The sequence below is a fragment of the Acanthisitta chloris genome, unplaced genomic scaffold, assembly GCF_000695815.1.
Source record: "Acanthisitta chloris isolate BGI_N310 unplaced genomic scaffold, ASM69581v1 scaffold16804, whole genome shotgun sequence".
NCBI lineage: Eukaryota > Metazoa > Chordata > Aves > Passeriformes > Acanthisittidae > Acanthisitta > Acanthisitta chloris.
The window spans coordinates 353-18,998 of NW_008671141.1; the positions used below are offsets into that span (position 1 = coordinate 353).

Sequence of the window (18,646 nt, forward strand, 5' to 3'; positions counted from 1 at the left end):
TGGGAGGTAAATGTTTTGAGTGCTTACCAAGCATTGCTGTGTGATCTGTGTTGGCATTTCGGGGCCTAAACCCCCCAAATACCATCGGTGCAGAGTCTGCAGCACGCTGGAAAATCAGGCCATTTGATGCTGTCTGCACTCTGCCCCTGTAGATGCTGTTAGCACTGAATGACCCTTGTTTGTTTGTTTGTTTGCAGTAGAACGTGGTGCCCTCACCATGCCTGAAGTAAACACAGAACAGCTGGATGAGAAGCAGGTGCAGCTCCTGGCAGAGATGTGCATCCTTATCGATGAAAATGATAAGAAGATTGGAGCGGATACCAAGAAAAATTGTCACTTGAATGAAAACATTGATAAAGGTATGGCTTGTTCAGCTTCTAATGGAGCCATTAAGCTGATTGAATCTTTTCAGAAATATAGTCACAATTAAATCAAAGCCTTAATTTCAGGTGAGTGTTGGATCAAACCAGAGCAAGCTCCTCCCCACACCTCCCTCCCCAGGGAACAACATCTAATAATAAAACACTGTGGTACAGAACAACACGCAGCTGGAGGTGGTTCCTAAGGAGAGAAATGTGTGATTGCAGACACAAGCTCTGTGTTTTGATAAATACTTTTGAATCACATTGTCTAGATGAAATGGTATTGCTTTCCTATTACAAATATCTGATTCTGTGTAGGTTTTCTATAGAATGCCACTTGCTCCTTTGCTGAGGCCTTCTCAAGTCGAAGAAGCTTCAATTTTAAAGTAGTTCACACAGAGCAGTTTTTAAAGCAGAATGAACACGAAAGGGTTTAAGTGATTGTGGCTTTATTTGAGGTTGGTCAGGTTCATGAATTTCTCGTGGTAGTGTGTGACCTCCTTTTATGTATTTAGGGAAGCATCTACCTGAAGAGTGAAGAATAATGAACTCAAAAGGTGAAGAAAACAGCAATTATACTGTTTTGAAGAGAGCCTGTTTTCCTTGTGCTGTTGCTGTTCTTGAAGCATCTGTAAATTTCATACCATTTTTTAGAAATTCTGGAGTTGCCTCTTTCTGATCCTAAATTTATGGATGCCAGGCTGTCCTGGAAGCTTGCCCAAATGTGCACATTGAGAATGGTGAACTGACTTGAGTTCAGTAGAACTCTTCTGTTGCATTGTTGTTCTTTAGCACGTTTCTAATTTCATAATGTTTTGCATAAGCTGACATAGAAACTGAATAATAATAGCTCTGGGGGTTTTATCAAATCCTTGGGTTTTAATATATATTAATTTTAAATCAGATTACCCAAAAATGAGGCCATTCTAAGTTTTTAATATATATTAATTTTTAATCGGATTACCCAAAAATGAGGCCATTCTAAGCCCTTAAACTGTCTTCATGTGTTTTTTTCTCTTCTATTAAATAGCTCTTAGTTTTTATTGTTGGGTTTTTTTTCTATTTTTAGGTTTACTGCACCGGGCCTTCAGTGTTTTCCTATTTAATACAGAAAATAAACTGTTGCTGCAGCAGAGGTCAAATGCAAAAATTACATTTCCAGGTTAGTACTGAAATGTATTTATCAAAATATATTACTTAAATCAGTATTTTTAAAGAAAGTCTAATCATGCAATGTTCTGAGGTTTTAGAATTGTTAGGTTTTGCTGCTTCAGAGAGGAGATGTTCTGTTGAACTTTAAAGAGTTCAAGATGTACTTGTCCTGCGGATGAAATAAGATAGTAGGACCATTAATGAATCATTATATATGTTCTTGGGAAATTATTGTTTCCTGACATGTTTGCACAAGGACAGAGGGTGTGTTGTTTACCTCGTTATATATGTTCTTGGGAAATGATTGTTTCCTGACATGTTTGTGCAAGGACAGAGGGTGTGTTGTTTACCTCTCCTGCTGCAAGGCACGTTCAGTGGGGTTGAAGAAGTGGCAGTGGGAGCTGCAGTGTCTCCATTCCATGGGTAAAAGCTGATGTGCAGCAGACCCTGCTGCCTGGGACACCTCCAGACCTTCATCTACATATGCCCTTAACAAACACTGGTACAGAAGTACAGCCAAACTATATATTGCATGATTTTTGAAGACTCCTGAATTATTACCATCAAATGCAAATGGAGAGTCATAAAAATAAGAAGAATAATGAAAGAAAAATATCTTGCATGAGACATCGTCTTGCAGAATTTTGCATGGAAAACAAATGTAAGCGTTTCCAGCTTGAGGAAGAAATCTTTACTTTAGAGATTGTTTTTAATTTTTTCCTTCACTACTAACCACTCAGAGTGCTCAAGTGTGGTTTGTAGGTATTCAAGCTCTATTTTAGCTCAACTTTTATAGATAAAATGTTGAAACAGGGTATAGATGGGTTGTCTTTAAACACAGGTATAAACTTCGTATTTAATTCTACTTACTTTCCGCTGGTCTTGAAGCTCTGTGAATATTTTCAATATTTAGTTGCATATAAACTCCCAAAAGTAATTTTAATTAGCGTTTGAGGGATAAACAAGGTCTTTAGAAGCTGGCTGAGTAGCTGCTGTCTTGGGAATGAGAGTGGCTGCCTTCACGTGGATCGAAAAGCTAACCTGCATCACAGTGATTGGAAGAGGCAAATCCTAGTGCAAAATGTGTAAAGAGAAATCAGTGAAAATACTCTCTTCTTTCTGTGGCTCTTCTTTGCAAAACAGAAACGAAGCTGTGATGTCTTGAATCACTGTCCTGTGTCTCAGGGGGAGGTTTAGTGTGTTGGGGTTTTTTTCCCCAAGTCTTTATACATGTCAAAAATGTACTGATCCAAACTTCTTGCAGATTGTTTTACCAACACTTGTTGCAGTCATCCTCTAAGCCATCCACTAGAACTGGAAGAAAATAATGCCATCGGTGTTCGGAGAGCAGCACAGAGACGACTGAAAGCAGAGTTAGGAATTCCCCTGGAGCAGGTAAAGGAAGGAGGGAGAGATGGGAATTCCTGCCAGTGTTTGCCAGTTTACAGACTAAGTGTGGCAGACAGGGTCAGTGTCAAGGAATTTAGCTTTGGAGATGCAGAGAACTGAGTGAATTTGAGACTTCCTCTATCTTCCATACTCCGAAAGTTTATCTCAGTAAATGGTGTTTTAGAATATTCCACTGCTCAAACTAAATGGGAGCCAAAGAGTAAATCCCACTCTATTGAAGGACTGTGTTGCTCCATGTGTAACTGTGGGTACAGCTGGCAGAGTGCTGTCCACGTTCACTGCAGGTGGTGCTCCTGGAGGGCATCACTGTGGACGTGCCTCCAGCACCCATGGACAAGTCCCTCTGCAATCCCCAGTTTCCTGTGGGTACTCAGGTGACCTGAGCACTTGGGTGTTTCTTCCAGAGGAATCACACACCTCACTTCTGGTCCCTTCCTTGGAGCAGTCACACACCTCACTTCTGGTCCCTTCCTCCCTGGAGGCTTGAGAGTGCACAGAGAGCAGGGTACAGCTGGCTGAGTTATGCTCTGGGTTCAGATGTCTTTCCATGTTATTACATTTATGCCACGGGACATGGAGCAGCAGGATCCTACTGGGAAACACACAGGTGATGTGCCCAGAATGGATCACCTGTTCTGCACCTGGCTGAGATCCCTGCAGGACAGGGTTACACTTGATCTGGCAGTAGGAGGTTCTGACCTTGGCTTAAAGTAGTTGTCCAATCTTTTCCTTGAAAGGTAATGGGGAGGTGCAAGTGTTTATGTTCACCAGCACTTGGTACATGTGCATTATGGTCTGGTAAGTGTTACTTAAAACTTGCTGTGTAGAAGTAGGTGCAAGTGTTTGTGTTCACCAGCACTTGGTACGTGTGCATTATGGTCTGGTGTTACTTAAAACTTGCTGTGTAGAAGTCCACTCAAAATATCACAGGGTGAGTCTGACTGAAGAAATGCTGTGCTGCTCATGTCATCAAAGTGCTTTAAAACTTTTTTATAGTCATTCTTTATGAAAGAAGTACATTGCCAGCTGTGCACCTGGGAGTAAATAATTTCTAAGGGAGAGGCTGATAATTGTACTGTAGTGCCTTGCAGTGCAATTGTTCTGGTCTGGCACTGGTTCTGACACGTGTTTCGGTTCTAGGTAACTCCAGAAGAAATCTCCTACTTGACACGAATTCACTACAAGGCCAAGTCTGATGGAATCTGGGGAGAACACGAAATAGACTATATCTTATTTGTGCAGAAGGATGTGACGCTGAATCCTGACCCTAACGAGATCCAAAGCTACTGCTACGTGACACAGAAAGAGCTAAAGCAGCTCTTGGACAAAGCTGCCAAGAACGAAGTTAAGATTACTCCATGGTTTAAGCTCATAGCAGAGACCTTTCTTTTCAAGTGGTGGGATAACTTGCATAACCTGAGCAAATTTGTTGATCATGAAAAAATACACCGAATGTAAATGGCTGAGGTAGAAGGTGCTGAGGGCCAGCAGTGATGTGCTGTCTCATTAACACTGTGGTAAACCAGTGCAGAGAATTGGTAGATCTGGAGCATGTTTAGTGTCTTTGTAGAGATGGCTATAGTTCATGCATTTTCTTCTGTATTTGTTGTCCTCCTTCCCCTCACGCTTGTTCTCTTGGGCGAGTTAAGTTTGATCCCATGTAAAAGGGGTAATAATAGCCTGAAACCCTCTGGGTTCCTCTTTCTCCCTTGCCAGGTGAAAGATGCTCAGCCTGTGTGCCCTGTGTGCTGTAACTGCACACCTGGGAGCGTCCTGGGCCTGCCCTGGCCAGCTCAGGAGGGCTGGTCTGTTCCCAGTGGGTGTGACTGCACCTTCAGTAGTGATGACACATCAGAATTTGGGTTCTGCGTTGATGCTGAGACTAGTTGCCTGATTATAAACCAATTAATTCAGAAGTAATCAGGATTATTTTAATTGCAGAAAGCAAATCTCTTCAGCTACTGTACACTGTAATTAACCAAACACATAAAAGCTGAAGTAATTGGATAGTCTGTGTGCACTGAGTTTCATTTTCAAGCACTGCGATGTGTCAAAGCTTTAGATAATAAACAGTGGTGGTTGGGGTTTTTTTCCCCACCACACTTTTCTGATTAGTTGAGGACTATTTAATTGAGTACTGGACAACTCTGAAATAAAGTAAGGATTAGTCATACCAAATGTAACTGATGTAATACAGGAAGTAGCCTATTTTTGGAGATGGGGATGTGGATTAGATAGCTCTGCTCCATCTTCCAGAAAACAAAGGCATCTTGATGGAAGCTTTCCCCCCAACCATCTCCTGTAATAGGCATTCCCAGACAGCTCTAACTCATTGAACTCCAGAACACTGACAGCTTCTAGGCTTACACGGGGTCTTGATTTCAGATTTTCATAAAAGTGTACCAGACTACCAGAGCTAACCCTTTTGGTGGGTAGTTAAGTGTTAGTAACAGAGTAAAATGGAAGGCTTTTTTTTGAACAATACCCTCAATCTGAATTAAAGACTTCTGGGTTTGGTGGGGTTTTTTTCCAAAATAAAGCTGAATTATGATTTCTTCTGTTCGCAGACTTGTCAACGTTTCTTAACTTCTCCCAGAGGTGTCCTGATGAAATAGGATGTTTCTGTTACCACTTCTCATTGCATTTGAAATGGTTTTGACCAGTTTGTGGCTGGTTTCAGGGTAAAAGTAACTTTTTCCAGTGGTCAGGGTTTCTGTTGTGACTGCAGCGCTGAAACTTCTATGCATCAGCACCTCTAGTGGTTCAATACTTAGAGGTCTTAGAGCTCTGTGTTCACCTGATGTATTGTCTTGAAGCAAGTAGCACTGGCTGAGACCAGTGACACAAGGGCTCCCTTGAATTCAGTGCAATCAGCCTTGTTACCCAGCTGTAGGTACTTTTCAAATACTTTGAATACTTTTAAAATCTAAGGTTATCTTTAAAGGTTATGATTAAAATACCTAACTTAAAACCTTGGACTCTTGTTTTCTTTTCGGACATGAGAATAATCCTGTCATTAGCACACTACAAACCCCTCCCTGTCCACTGAACATCACTGAAGCAGCACCATGTGAGGCAGCAGGGAACAAATCTAGTGGAACAGTTTCACTCTTCCAGTTCCAATGGACAGCTTGGAGCAAAAGCTGGCGAAGCATATCCTGAATAGAAATACTGTGCATAAGGACAGTGAAAGGAAGTTCTTTCAAGTCCCTCAGAAGTTTTGACATGGAAATTTTTCTATACATGGAGTTCTGACAGTGAAAGAAGTTCTTTGAAGTCCCTCAGAAGATTTGACATGGAAATTTTTCTATACATGGAACATTGTGGCATTACAATATGTTCTAACACTGAATTTATTGCAGAAATTAGGGAAACAATATGGATTTACACACAATGCTCCAGTATGCTAAGGCTGATACCTGAACACTCGGTGTATTAAAAAAAAATAATAATTAAAGGGTTCTTCCCACTTACTTTTTCGGTGTGTGTTAGTTTTGAACATGTATTTTAAGTGTACTCTTCAGGCCAACAGATTTATGATGCATAATTTTACTAACCTGTAGGTGACTATTGACCAAGTCAGGACAAAAAGGAAATCACATTTGACAATATAGTTTAGCTTGAACAGATACATCATTTTTGTCTAATCAGCTCCTGAAAATGTCTTCTTAAGCAGAGAATGACAGCAGCATAACTGATGTGCACTCAGGACCAAATTTCAGCCTCGTTCTCTGTGTCTGAAACACTCAGTGTTTGGGAGGTGTAAGCTTCCCTGCCCGTGCTGTTATTGCAGGTGACAGGTCACTGCAGAACTGCAGTTTCTCCTCCAGCTTCACTCACCAAATTCAGTGCACAGACACTAACTTTGTGCTCCCCTTGTTGGTGAACTGTTATTTCCCCACCAGTTTCAGCCTTCACCTGCATCACGAACTCATCACATACTGTACATCAAAGAATTACCTGCACACTGAAACAAACCCAAAATTTACTGAACCTGGGCATTTTTAATTCTGATGGTAGCTTTAAAAACAGTTCACATTTCTAGATTTAACCTTGTTATAAATTAATTTTATATAGAAATTTAAATGCTTTACTGATCCATTTTCTTATTCCTGACTTCGATGTAACAAATTAAGTTTAAAGTCTGTTCAGAAATGGCTTCTGCCACTGATGTAACCAAGTAAGTCTCAAGTCTGTTCAGAAATGGCTTCTGCCACTGGTAGTGAAAAATTTCTCACTATATTGCTCAGAACTGCAAGCTCAGGGAGCTTGAAGTATCTGAACCACTAAGACAAACCACACATTGAAACACTGTATTACTGAAAAGGAAGAGAGGACTAGAAATTAGTTTTAATAAACTTAGTTTTTAATTCTGATTCAGAAGACTGCTTATCTTCTCTGTGTTTTACCAGATTTTCTCTTTCCAGCCAGCAGGTGTTTTGGCTTCAAGTCAAATATGTGCCTGTCTGCCTCTCCTTTCCTGCCCAGGCGATTCATTTTCTTCTGAGCTTTCTTTGCCATGATCTTCACCTTCTTCACCATCTGTTTCAAAACAAAAACAGATATGCAGAGTACCTTCCTCAGTCACTCAGGTAACAGGCTTTACCTTTAAGAAACCACTAAGCTGGATAGTTTTAACCAGGACATTAACACACAACATATGTCACCGTCTGCACCTCTAGAGCAGGGTCACTGCAAGTGATGCTAATTCTCCTTGGCAAAACTTTTTCCAGTACACTAACATAGGATCATGCTATCCCTGGAATTCCTGGCTTTCTAAAGGTGGAACTCCACAGTTTGTACAATTCTTCCTTCAGACTTGGATTTAGAGACAAAAATTTAAAACGTACTTCTTGGTCTGTATTATGACACATTATCTGTCAGAAGGAAGTTGGCGTTTGAGGAATAGAGTGTTCAAATGAAAAGCTGCAAAGAGACCGAACACAAACTCTGGACAAACATAACCAGTCCCCCAAAGCTGGTTTCAGCCCCATCCTGCTGGTGTGAACAGGTGAATCACAAACCTTTTCATCACGGAGCCCAGACACATCCCGCGGGGTGCGCGAGCAGCTGCGGCTGCGCGACACAGACCTGGGCGTCTCCGACTCGGCGCGTTTGCGTTTCCTGGTGGTGCTGCGGGACCTTCTCACATAATGGGCCTGAAATCCAAAACATCACCTCAGTAACAAAGCCAGAAACAATCAGCTCAGACTAGGCCAGTAATGGGAAACCAGAAGTGGACTGCTGTAACAATTATACTGGTTATTCCCACAGTAAGGTAAAGACCATCACAGGTGTCGCTCACTGCCTCTCTGTCCTCCAGGAACACATTTCAGTGAATATTAGCTTTTTTTCCCACAATTACTAACCAGTTTTCTGATTTTTTTTCTGAGTAGAATCCTAAGTAATCAATAGAAAGGCACAAATTCATGGACAGCAAGACTGAAGCAATTTTGCAACAGCAAAGAAACAATGAAGAAACCTTCCCTGATGAGTGCCCCATGCACAGCACAAAGCCCTGAAGAATTTCAGACATGAAGACATATCATGCTAAAGGATAAGTATTAAATTCCTTCTGAGATCACTCCTACACCAAGATGACATGTCAGCTCTAAGAACCACAGATGCTGCAGGTGTGTAGTGTTGACATTCCTTGTTTACCTACAGAATTTGAGGTCTCAAGATCCAGAGATCCATAATACTCCTGGATTTGCTGTACGAAATCGACTTTTTAAAAAAATTTCCCTTCAAATGAAACGTCTCCCAAAGGCAAATCTATGTGTGAAGTCCTTTAGCTGCCTTACATGTGAGATGCCAGTTGTCCTCAAAAACTTCAATTACAGCTCAGAGAATTACTGAAAAAGATAAGCCTGATCTGTCGTTGTTACTATTTCTGACATAGCAGAGTCTTATCCAAAAAAGCAGCCTTGAAAATGAAGATGTTGAGCCAAACCTGCTCTTGAATCCTTCACAAATTCCAAGAATGCAGTGCACGTATGTATGTGACTCTGGATAAATGCTGCTTTATTGTGTCAGTCTACCCAATGTGTTTTGATCACGTTACTCAAAAAATTCCAGAATCAACTGTCTGACCCGGGGGTTCCTATTTCCTCCTTAAACAGATCCCAACACTCTCTTTGTCTGACCTGGGGTTCCTATTTTCTCCTTAAACAGATCCCAACACTCTCTTATGCCAACTGTAATATGCATTTCAAATGTGCTCATATACATTTAAACAGCTTTTAGATAAAAATTGTGTTTAGCAAAAACTTACATCATCTTTATTAGTCATGTCGAGTCCAAGATCAGTCATTTCTTTCTCCAGCACCTTCCGCTCGACCTGTAAATGGGGTTCCTATTTTCTCCTTAAACAGATCCCAACACTCTCTTATGCCAACTGTAATATGCATTTCAAATGTGCTCATATACATTTAAACAGCTTTTAGATAAAAATTGTGTTTAGCAAAAACTTACATCATCTTTATTAGTCATGTCGAGTCCAAGATCAGTCATTTCTTTCTCCAGCACCTTCCGCTCGACCTGTAAAAAGACAGTTAGGAACTCGTTTCTTTCAGAACAAACGGTTCCATCTCATGTTTTGTTTCAATGTACCTCCACAGGCCCATTATAGTCACTGAGGGTTTATTCCTCTGGCACATCCCACAAGCAAATCACTGAAGTCATATTGAAGGCATACGGTGTGATTCTCGGGGTGTCCTGTGCAGGGCCAGCAGCTGGGGGTCCCTTCCGACTCAGGACAGCCTATCATTCTAAGTCCTACCTTCACATTTCATCTTTTGCAACTTAATTCTCTTCACCCAGAATTACTGCTGCATGGGAACGGCCCAGAATTTCCTAAAGATCTTCTAAGCAGTTTGCCTTTTGGGCAGGAAGGTGACAAAGAGAAGTGCTTTGGTCAGCAAGGCTTCCTTTTCTCCCAAAGGCACACTCCTCAACCAAAGTGAGAACTACTGGGGGCAACACCAGCTACATTCATTGTCTCAAAACATCTGGTTATCCGTTTATTACTCTGCAATTGTCCTGGACACAAGAGATTCTGCTGACAGAAAGAGACACGTAGCTTCCAAAAAGAAACGTATCTTTTCCAGCTCTGGGAGGGCCCCACAACAAATTGTACATGATTGTGATTTTAAGTCTTTATCTAATTCTTCTAATTATTTGAATGTAAAAGAAACAAACAAACACAGTAATAACCACATACAATGCAAGAACACAATCAAACAAACTGAACTGTATTCTTCAAAAACGTTTTCTGCAATGTATGTGGAATTTTACAAAAGATGCACATCTGTGACACAAAGCAAAAATCCCTCCACAGCTAAGCAGAACTCCTGGGAGCACAGAAGGAAGGAGGCAGCAAGTGAGAGGCCCAATTTGAGAAAAAGCAATCGGTTCCACTACCCAGTAGTGTTTTCATGATGTTATTACACATCAGCAAGATTCTGTTACAGAACACGTTCTGTACTCACCTTTTTAGCTGTTCTAGGCATCCTTGGACCATGAACATCTTTTTCCTTTGACTGCAGGATTTTCAGTCTCTTCTTTTCTCGGATCTGTTTTGCCAACTGTCGGATTTCCATCATTTCTTCATCTTCACTTTCTGGCTCACTGTCATATTCTCCAGCAGCTTCTCTCAGCTCTTCCTCTTTCTCCAATTCTTCCAGTTTCTTAAATTTTGAAGAGACAAAGTGGAAATCAGACCTTTGACTTAAAATCCTCAACCCTGTATTTTTGCATGGCCCAGGGCCACAACATACAGACCCTTCAAAGAAGGAACTGGGTTACCTGATCATTACCCCTCCAGCCACACCTGCTGCAGCTGGTGACAGATCACCACGAACCATCTGGGCACGCTGCTCTGGCAGACTTACACCATCACATCCCATCACAGCTTGGCTGCATTGGTGTGACTGCCCCAAAGCTGCTCACTGTGTTACAGTGGCTGTAGTGTCTGGTGAACTCTGCCTGCTGTGCCATTTCTGGACGCACACCCTTTTCACCCTTCTCTCTGGACACTCAGCATGAGCCTGGAACACCAGCAATTCCGAGGAACCCAACTGCCCAGCTCAGGCTCCACGGCTGCACTCACTACTTCTCCCTGACAACCAGCAAGGAATCCCAGCAGTGCTCGTTATTAAATAAAAATGACATCAATTTGTTGGATGAATTTCATACTACTAAGAATACTTTAAGTTTGATAGCTACATTCCTTCTGGCTGTAGTCAAACAATGAAGAAATATAATTTCTTGTGCAAACCTCATATTTTAGGATGGAAAAGATAAGATCATCATCATTACATCAAGGTGAATTAATTTTCTATTCTTCTGGAATCCTGTCCTTGATCATTCAGAAAATACTACCTTTTGCCATGGCAAGTGCAGACAATGGAAAAAAGAATGTTTCTCATGACATATTGGTTTTAATCTACAAATAGTGATTTATGCTAAACAAATAGAGATAAAGAGGCAGGAAAAGTGTAAAATGAGTAATGGAAAACTCACTCTCATTATATCATAAAATAAGTAATGGAAAACTCACTCTCATTATATCAGGATCAATGTAGTCAAGTATATTATGACCTTCCCATATCTCTGGTATCTTATCATATTTCTCAGATGAATTCATTAAGTCCCAGTATTCTTAAAAACACAACAGAAGTTAATAAAGACACAAAAATTAATTTCAAAGAATGTTTAGTGACAGACAACAACACTCAGAACACAATTCAAAAACATGTCATACCCCTAAGGGGCAAGAATTTGGCAGCACCTGACATATTCCCAAACACTCCTGATCTCCATCCTTCCACCAAAGATTGTTCAGGAATGACATGAGCCACTGCAAAGCCTTAACAGGCAGCAAACATCCAGCTGAGTCCCAACAATGCACTCTCTCATACTGACACTTTCTTAACAAAGAGAGCACCAAGAATTCATGAGCTAGTGCAACAGAGAGCGGAAGGAAAAGTCACTTGACTCATCAGACCAGTCACTGAACGTCTGTGACTCCAAAATGGAAAACAACTGAGTGACATTACGAACAGGACACGACTGCTCAGTGTGGAACAGGAGGATAAATGCAATAAAATGGAGGCATGAGTGTTTAGTGAGTTAGGTTTAGGCATTTCCCCTTGAGACTGAAATAGCTAAACTTTACTTCTTAATAATAATACCAAATCTTGAGTAATACTTACTCTGAAGATCCAAAATATAATCATCTCCCATTTCAAGTTCAAGATCTCTCTCCTGCAAGGACATACATGGCTTTATATCCCATCTAATTTACAAGCTATGGGCTAAAACAGCAAATTTAAAATCCATCTGCTGATTTCCTAATTTAGAGATGCCACTTACCAACTTCCTCCTGGGTGTGTCTACTTCCATGCGTTTCTTACGTGCTACTGCTCCCTCAGGGATAAAAGGCAGTCGCTCCTACAATTAATCCACCCCAATAAAAAAATCTAGTTGGAGTCAAATTTTTTAAATACTGCTATAAATCACCACCTGCAGAGTGATGTATTTCCAAAGAATACAAAATCCCAAGCTGACTTTCCCACCAGGAAAGGTATTTATAGATAGTAAATAAGCAACTTTCACCATATGAATTTGTTCACATATTGAGATTCTTATCCTACTTAAAAAGTACTGAGACTGTTCACATATTGAGAGAGTTCTTATCCTACTTAAAAAGTACTGAGAAATACACTAAGAAGTGTAAACATGTAGCATACCTTGTTATCCCTTTTTGCTGGCATGGCCAAGTGTAATCTATTCAACACTTCGTTCACTTTATTTCCTTTCATTTTAGTATCAACACGGTGGGCCAACAGTCTGTCACAGGCCTGAAAGTGCACAGCAACATGAGGTGAGGAATGAAGCCTTTCTGACACAGCAGATGACACCGTGGGCTTTCAATCCCAGATATCCAGCTTCACATCTTATCTTCTGTCTAATTTCCTATCTAACTCTCAAGAAAGCACCAAATTATTTTACATAAAATGTATAACAGGAAGATGCTGGAAAGGGACTCTTTGTTAGGAACTGCAGTGATGGGACAAGGGGTAATGGGTTCAAACTGAAGGAGGGGAAATTTTGGCTAGGTATTAGGAAAACCTTTTTACTACAAGGGTTGTGAGACACTGGCACAGGTTGCCCAGGGACATGGTGCCCCTACCCTGGTGGTGTTCAAGGCCAGGCTGGATGAGCCTTGAGCATCCTGGTCCAGTGAGATGTCCCTGCCCAGGGCAGAGGTTGGGACTGGATGACCTGTAGGGTCCATCCCAACCCCTGAAATTCTATGATTCTATGCATATGCAGATACATATTTTTAACAATGATCTGACAATGACAGAAAGCAACAGAACTCAGAAAAAAACTCCTTTGAAATTTAATTTGAAAATTTCATTTGTATTAGACATGATTTTCCCTTTGAATCCAAGTCCACCGAGGCTCAACAGGCTATAAAGGACAACATGCTTCAAGTTAATCACTATAATGCACAGCTCAACGAGTGAGGCAAAAGGTTAGCTGTTCATTTGGAGTGAAACTGAGAGAAAAGAGACTTACCTCTGTTTTGACTTGCATTACACCTTCTTCAGTTAGAGTACTTGTCTCGATTACAGAAAACCCTTCAGCTTCAAAAGCTTTGAATATTTTCTAAAACAGAAACATTATCACAAATAATGACCTTCTCTACAGTTCTTCATAGACCAATACATTAAGAACAGAAATATTACTCCAGTATCAAAAGGTGCAACTTGTTACTATTTTATTAGAATGTGTTTCTAAAAAGATGACAAAGTTTACAACTACAGTTCTACTTCATCTGTTTCTTTTTTTATAAGCAAATAACTACATTCTAAAAAGCATCTATAAATGACCCATAAGGGGGAAAAAAGTGAGAGAAACACAAATTCTATGTGTGCTTTAACCTGTAGATACAAAAGACTTAGCCCTGCACATACACAACATATTGCCCTGTAGGACCTTCTACTGCATCTGTTTGGCAACACCTCAGTCTGTGGCTCACTGTCTGAACTCACTGAAATGATCACTGAACAAGGCTGTTGTCTTACTTCCACCTACAGCAGTAATTCAAAGCCCTCACAGCATCAGACATGGCTGAAACCTCTAAGGCCCTGCCTTCTGTCTGACATTTACAATATTCAGGCAAGGACATACCTTGGGCAGTACTACAGAAAGATGGGGTCAAGACCTGGAAACCTACTTTCCATTACACTATTAAAACAGCTTAAAACTCTTGATAAACAGCAGGTACAAGTTTTTGCTCGGTACAAATTACAGCCATCCACAACACTTGCACACAATACTTCTGTAAATGTTAGAAGAAAGGGAGAGAGGTGGGAGAAGTCTCCTAACCTGACTCTCTTCAGGAAGCTCTGCAATCCTCTTCACATCACATTTGTTTGCAACAATTATAAGTGGCTGATAAAAAGAAAAAAAAATAATTCAAGCTACCATGTTATAAAACCCCAGGATCTATTACTAATGTGGATCAAACTCACCTTGTTGGCAAACAATGGCTTAATGTTCCTGAAGAGCTCCACCTGCTCCTGCAGGCCGTGCCCACACTGCTCAGACACGTCCATGACGTAGAGCACGGCGGCACGCAGGTGTGCCAGGGCAGTTATGGCCTGCATCTCAATGGTGTTCCTGTCCTCCAGGGGGTGATCCAAAATACCAGGAGTGTCTACTACCTAAAATCAACATCACTAAGTCAGCCACTATTGCAGGATAATCGATCCACTATTTTAGAGCATGTGCTTGCTTTTCATCAATATTGTCTTTTTTAAGACAGAAGTGTTTTTTCCTTTCAGCCACAAGTAAGACTGCAAACTCAGCCAAACTGAGAATGTGAACATGGAGAAATGGAAGAAGAATGAGGTTTCAGCATAACCAACATGCCAAGTATTGAAGAAGCAGGGGCAGCCCTGCCCCACCCTGGCCTAGAATGCGACACTGATAAGAAGTGAGCTGGCTTTAGCCAGTAATTCAACTCCCATTCTACCCTCAAATTGGAAACACTCATACATGTGTATTTTCAGAACAGATTTTGCCTGCTGCCTTCACTAGGCACACTGTACCTTGCCAGCAGTTCTCAGACACAGCATATCTCATGACACAAAAACTCAACTCCCATTGCAAAATGGCAAATCAATTCTAACTAGCTAATTCTCTCAAAAAAAGGCAAAATACTACCAGTTCTTACCTGCCAGCGCAGATACCTATAGTCCATATGTCCCACAAAGAGAGATTTCGTGGTAAATGCATAAGGCTGCACTTCTACATCTGCTCTTGTAACCTGAAAACAAGATTTAGTCACACACATTTACTGAAAATCTCCTGAAGTCACAAGCAGCACATCATAATTATAATATACTTCCTCTACTTCCTCTGCTGCCAAAAATAAAAGGCTAAAAAATGGTTATTTTATCTTCCCTGCAAGCATTTATCCATCAGAAAATATGTTACTGGGATATATGCTGTTTTGGAGAGGATAATGACTTTTAAGAATGAAATCTATCATTAATTTCCATTTATTCCTCCAGGAATTTCATTCAACCTCTACTCAAACATTTGAATTTGCTACTGCTCACATCAGATACTGCCACAATTATACCAAGTTGCTTAAATGTTATTATTTTCTGGCAAACCCCCTCACATACCTTGTTGATAAAGCTGGACTTCCCAACATTTGGGTAGCCACACAACAGGAGAGTTCGTGTGTTGGGATCAATGGTTGGCAAACGAGACAAATGTTGTCGCACTGAAATGGAATAAAAATTCATTTGCTAAATTGTTTATATACAAACTAATAACTTCTGATATTATAATCTGATTGCTCATTTATGGAAACAGTTAACAGTTTGTAAACCCCTCAAGCACCTACATACAACAACAACAAAAAATAACCTTAATAGGTATTTTTGAAAAGAACAACATGTCTTTTAGCTGGAAATGACCCCAACAAATCAGGCAACATAAGCCTGAAGTAAGGAATAATGTTTGCAAAAGGTTTAGCACTATTTTTCAAACATAGGTTAGTGAAAAGAGCAGTAAATAAATATCATAGAATCATAGGATCAGCCAGGTTGGAAAAGACCTCCAAGATCATCCAGCCCAACCCTCCCGTGGTCACTAGCCCATAGCACTAGGTGCCACATCCAGTCTCAGCTTGAAAACCTCCAGGTATGGTGAATCCACCACCTCCCTGGGCAGCACATTCCAGCTGGCTGCCTGGCTGTGTCTTCTAAGCAAAGAACAAAACCTGTTTATTTTATTACTTCATTTTTACCACTGTAACACCATAAAATTCAAAGTATTTTCCGAGAGAAAACCATTTTGTTAAGAAGTAAATTCTAAGTAGTTGGGGATTTTAAAACTATTTCAGTGTTTCCTGTGTCTATATTCTGTATTAAACACATTCTTCCAACTGTTAAGAGTGACACACTTTACACTTCAGCCCCTTTGTAACACAAACCTTGCTCCAAGTATTCCAGGCTTTGCTTCTGCCTCTTGATGATCGTGCACATGCGTCCCAGGGCCGCACGTTTCAGCTGTTTGCAGCGGTACAGGGAGTCGCCGTATTTCATCAGCCGCACGTAGTCTTTGGCAACGCCGCAGGGACAGGGTAAGAGCACTGAGCCAACAACCAACCAGACAGGCACAAAATCAAAGCAATTAATGGCCCTTACTTGTCAATCAGATTCTTGGCAATATTAATCTGTCCCAAAGCCAACTTGTAGTGGTCTTTGTCATACAGAACATTCATCAAATCTGCATAAAAGGGATGAATATCCTAAAACAGAAGCATAAAATTAAATTAAGCGCAGTATTTTCCTTAAGATGACTATTTCTTGGACACTAAATTCTTTATTATTTTTTCCAGTACAGTAACACAAATGACACTAAAAGCCAAACAGTTCTCATTACTACCTTATATAAGACAAATAATCTGTTCAGTCATTAAATGCATAAATCCTCATTGCTTTGAATCTCTTCTGCAGACGCAGCTTGAAATTTATTCCTAAGTTTTCATTTGATCTTTTGCTTTGTAAAATACTTCATATTACAACTTTGAGGGGTTTTTTAGAAAACAAACAAATTTCAAGAAACCTCCAGAAAGAGCATCTAACAGCAAATTCATTCTATACCAGAAACACTGCAACAATATTACTTCCTCCCCTTTTCTGAGTGCTACAATACATTCTGTGCAATGCTGGAAAAAAGGATTTCTTTAATGCCCAAATGGATTCTTCAGCTTTCCAAGGAACTGGCATCTCTGGTTCAAACCTTTTAAACAAAGTATTTCAGCTACTTATGTACTTATTTGCAGAAGTGTCACCATGTGATGTTAAAAACCAAAACACCCAGAAGATATTTCCAGGAACTCTGCAGTAACACTCACTGGATATGAAAACATCAAGGAAAAATACGGCTGCAGGTCAACAATTTAAGCATGAGCAGAAAACTGCCCATAAAAATGTTCCACTGGACACATGGATCCAGTTGCAGCTGTTGGGAAATTAATACTGTGTGCACCTTGTCTGAGTGTTTCCAGCACTACTCTTTCTTTACAGGCCTGAGAACAACCTTTATGTTGTAAAAGGAACTCCAAGAGACCTGAAGATGGGAAGCAATGTGATATGTTAGGGCATTTCTTACTTCCTGCAAGTATTTTCTAGGGAAGACTAATGATAAGTCCAATTTCCATATGCACACACAGGAAATAAGGAGACACAACATAACAAGTCCAATTTGATATGCATACACAGGAAATAAGGAGACACAACATAAACCCTGCACATTTGCTTCCTCTTCATTCAGCAACTTCTGGCAAACACATCTGACCAGCTGAAAGGTTGTAAAGCCCAATCTTTAATGACCATCCATGGGCACAACTCAGACTTCTGTTATTAGCAGGAACACACTGTATCTGCAGAACAAGTTTGCCTACAATTACACCCAGTAAAATCTACTGGGAACCAGGCAAAATCATCTACACAGTGTATCAACAAGATGCTGCTCAGGACAAAGCAAACTCAAATAAAACCAACATGTTGTTGAAGAAGTATTCCTGATGCTGTGAAAGCAAAGTTCCTTTATGATCAAATGAAAGACACTTACATCTAATTTTGGGAAATCTGTTAAGATCTGAGTGAGTCTGTCATGGTAATTTTGTTGAGTATATTTGACTTTTCGCATATAAAAGTGTCGAATCCGATGGATTTGATAATGTTTATGAATGACAGTCGGGGTCTTCCGCTGAGTCTTTGACAAAGTCAAATCGATGAAGTCCTGCAATCAAGGAAACAGGATTAATCACACAAACTGTCAAGTTCTTATAAAGCCATCAGTTTTATTCTGGGGGACAAGCACGCAGACCAGCTGAGCACGTCCACAGTTCGTAACCTGTGTTTCAGGACAGATTCCCATCTCCAGGCAGGAACGAGCAGTTCACACATTCCCTGTCTGGTTTCCTTTTCACCTACCCGCGGACTGGGTCCTGCCCGCAGCCAGCCCAGCGCCCCGAGCCCCACGGGGAGCTCAACTTTCAACAAACCTCCTCCCGCGGGCGGCACAGGGCTGTGCTCCGAATGACGGCACAGCGAGGAGACAGCATGACACGGTTTGGGAAACTGGAGGGATTTCTGCAGCGCGCCGGGCATGGGGCACAGAGC

General features: G+C 40.8%; 2 protein-coding genes across 2 annotated transcripts; one reads left to right on the forward strand and one right to left on the reverse strand.

Moving 5' to 3' along the window:
- Nucleotides 1-202: 202 nt before the first annotated feature.
- Nucleotides 203-4,565, forward strand: LOC103801568 (isopentenyl-diphosphate Delta-isomerase 1). The gene is made up of 4 exons (XM_009073987.1): nucleotides 203-359; nucleotides 1,432-1,524; nucleotides 2,779-2,909; nucleotides 4,065-4,565. The coding sequence occupies exons 1-4, from the start codon at nucleotides 218-220 to the stop codon at nucleotides 4,380-4,382; spliced, it is 684 nt and encodes a 227-aa protein (XP_009072235.1). The 5' UTR covers nucleotides 203-217; the 3' UTR covers nucleotides 4,383-4,565.
- A 2,703-nt stretch (nucleotides 4,566-7,268) lies between these two features.
- GTPBP4 (GTP binding protein 4) lies at nucleotides 7,269-18,634 on the reverse strand. Its single transcript, XM_009073988.1, is given in 17 exon segments — nucleotides 7,269-7,466; nucleotides 7,949-8,083; nucleotides 9,399-9,464; nucleotides 10,415-10,612; nucleotides 11,485-11,585; nucleotides 12,140-12,191; nucleotides 12,300-12,377; nucleotides 12,677-12,787; nucleotides 13,512-13,601; nucleotides 14,325-14,390; nucleotides 14,471-14,662; nucleotides 15,175-15,267; nucleotides 15,632-15,732; nucleotides 16,447-16,583; nucleotides 16,661-16,764; nucleotides 18,093-18,287; nucleotides 18,458-18,634. Coding segments are annotated over 17 exon segments (2,049 nt in total). The 3' UTR covers nucleotides 7,269-7,313.
- Nucleotides 18,635-18,646: the final 12 nt, after the last annotated feature.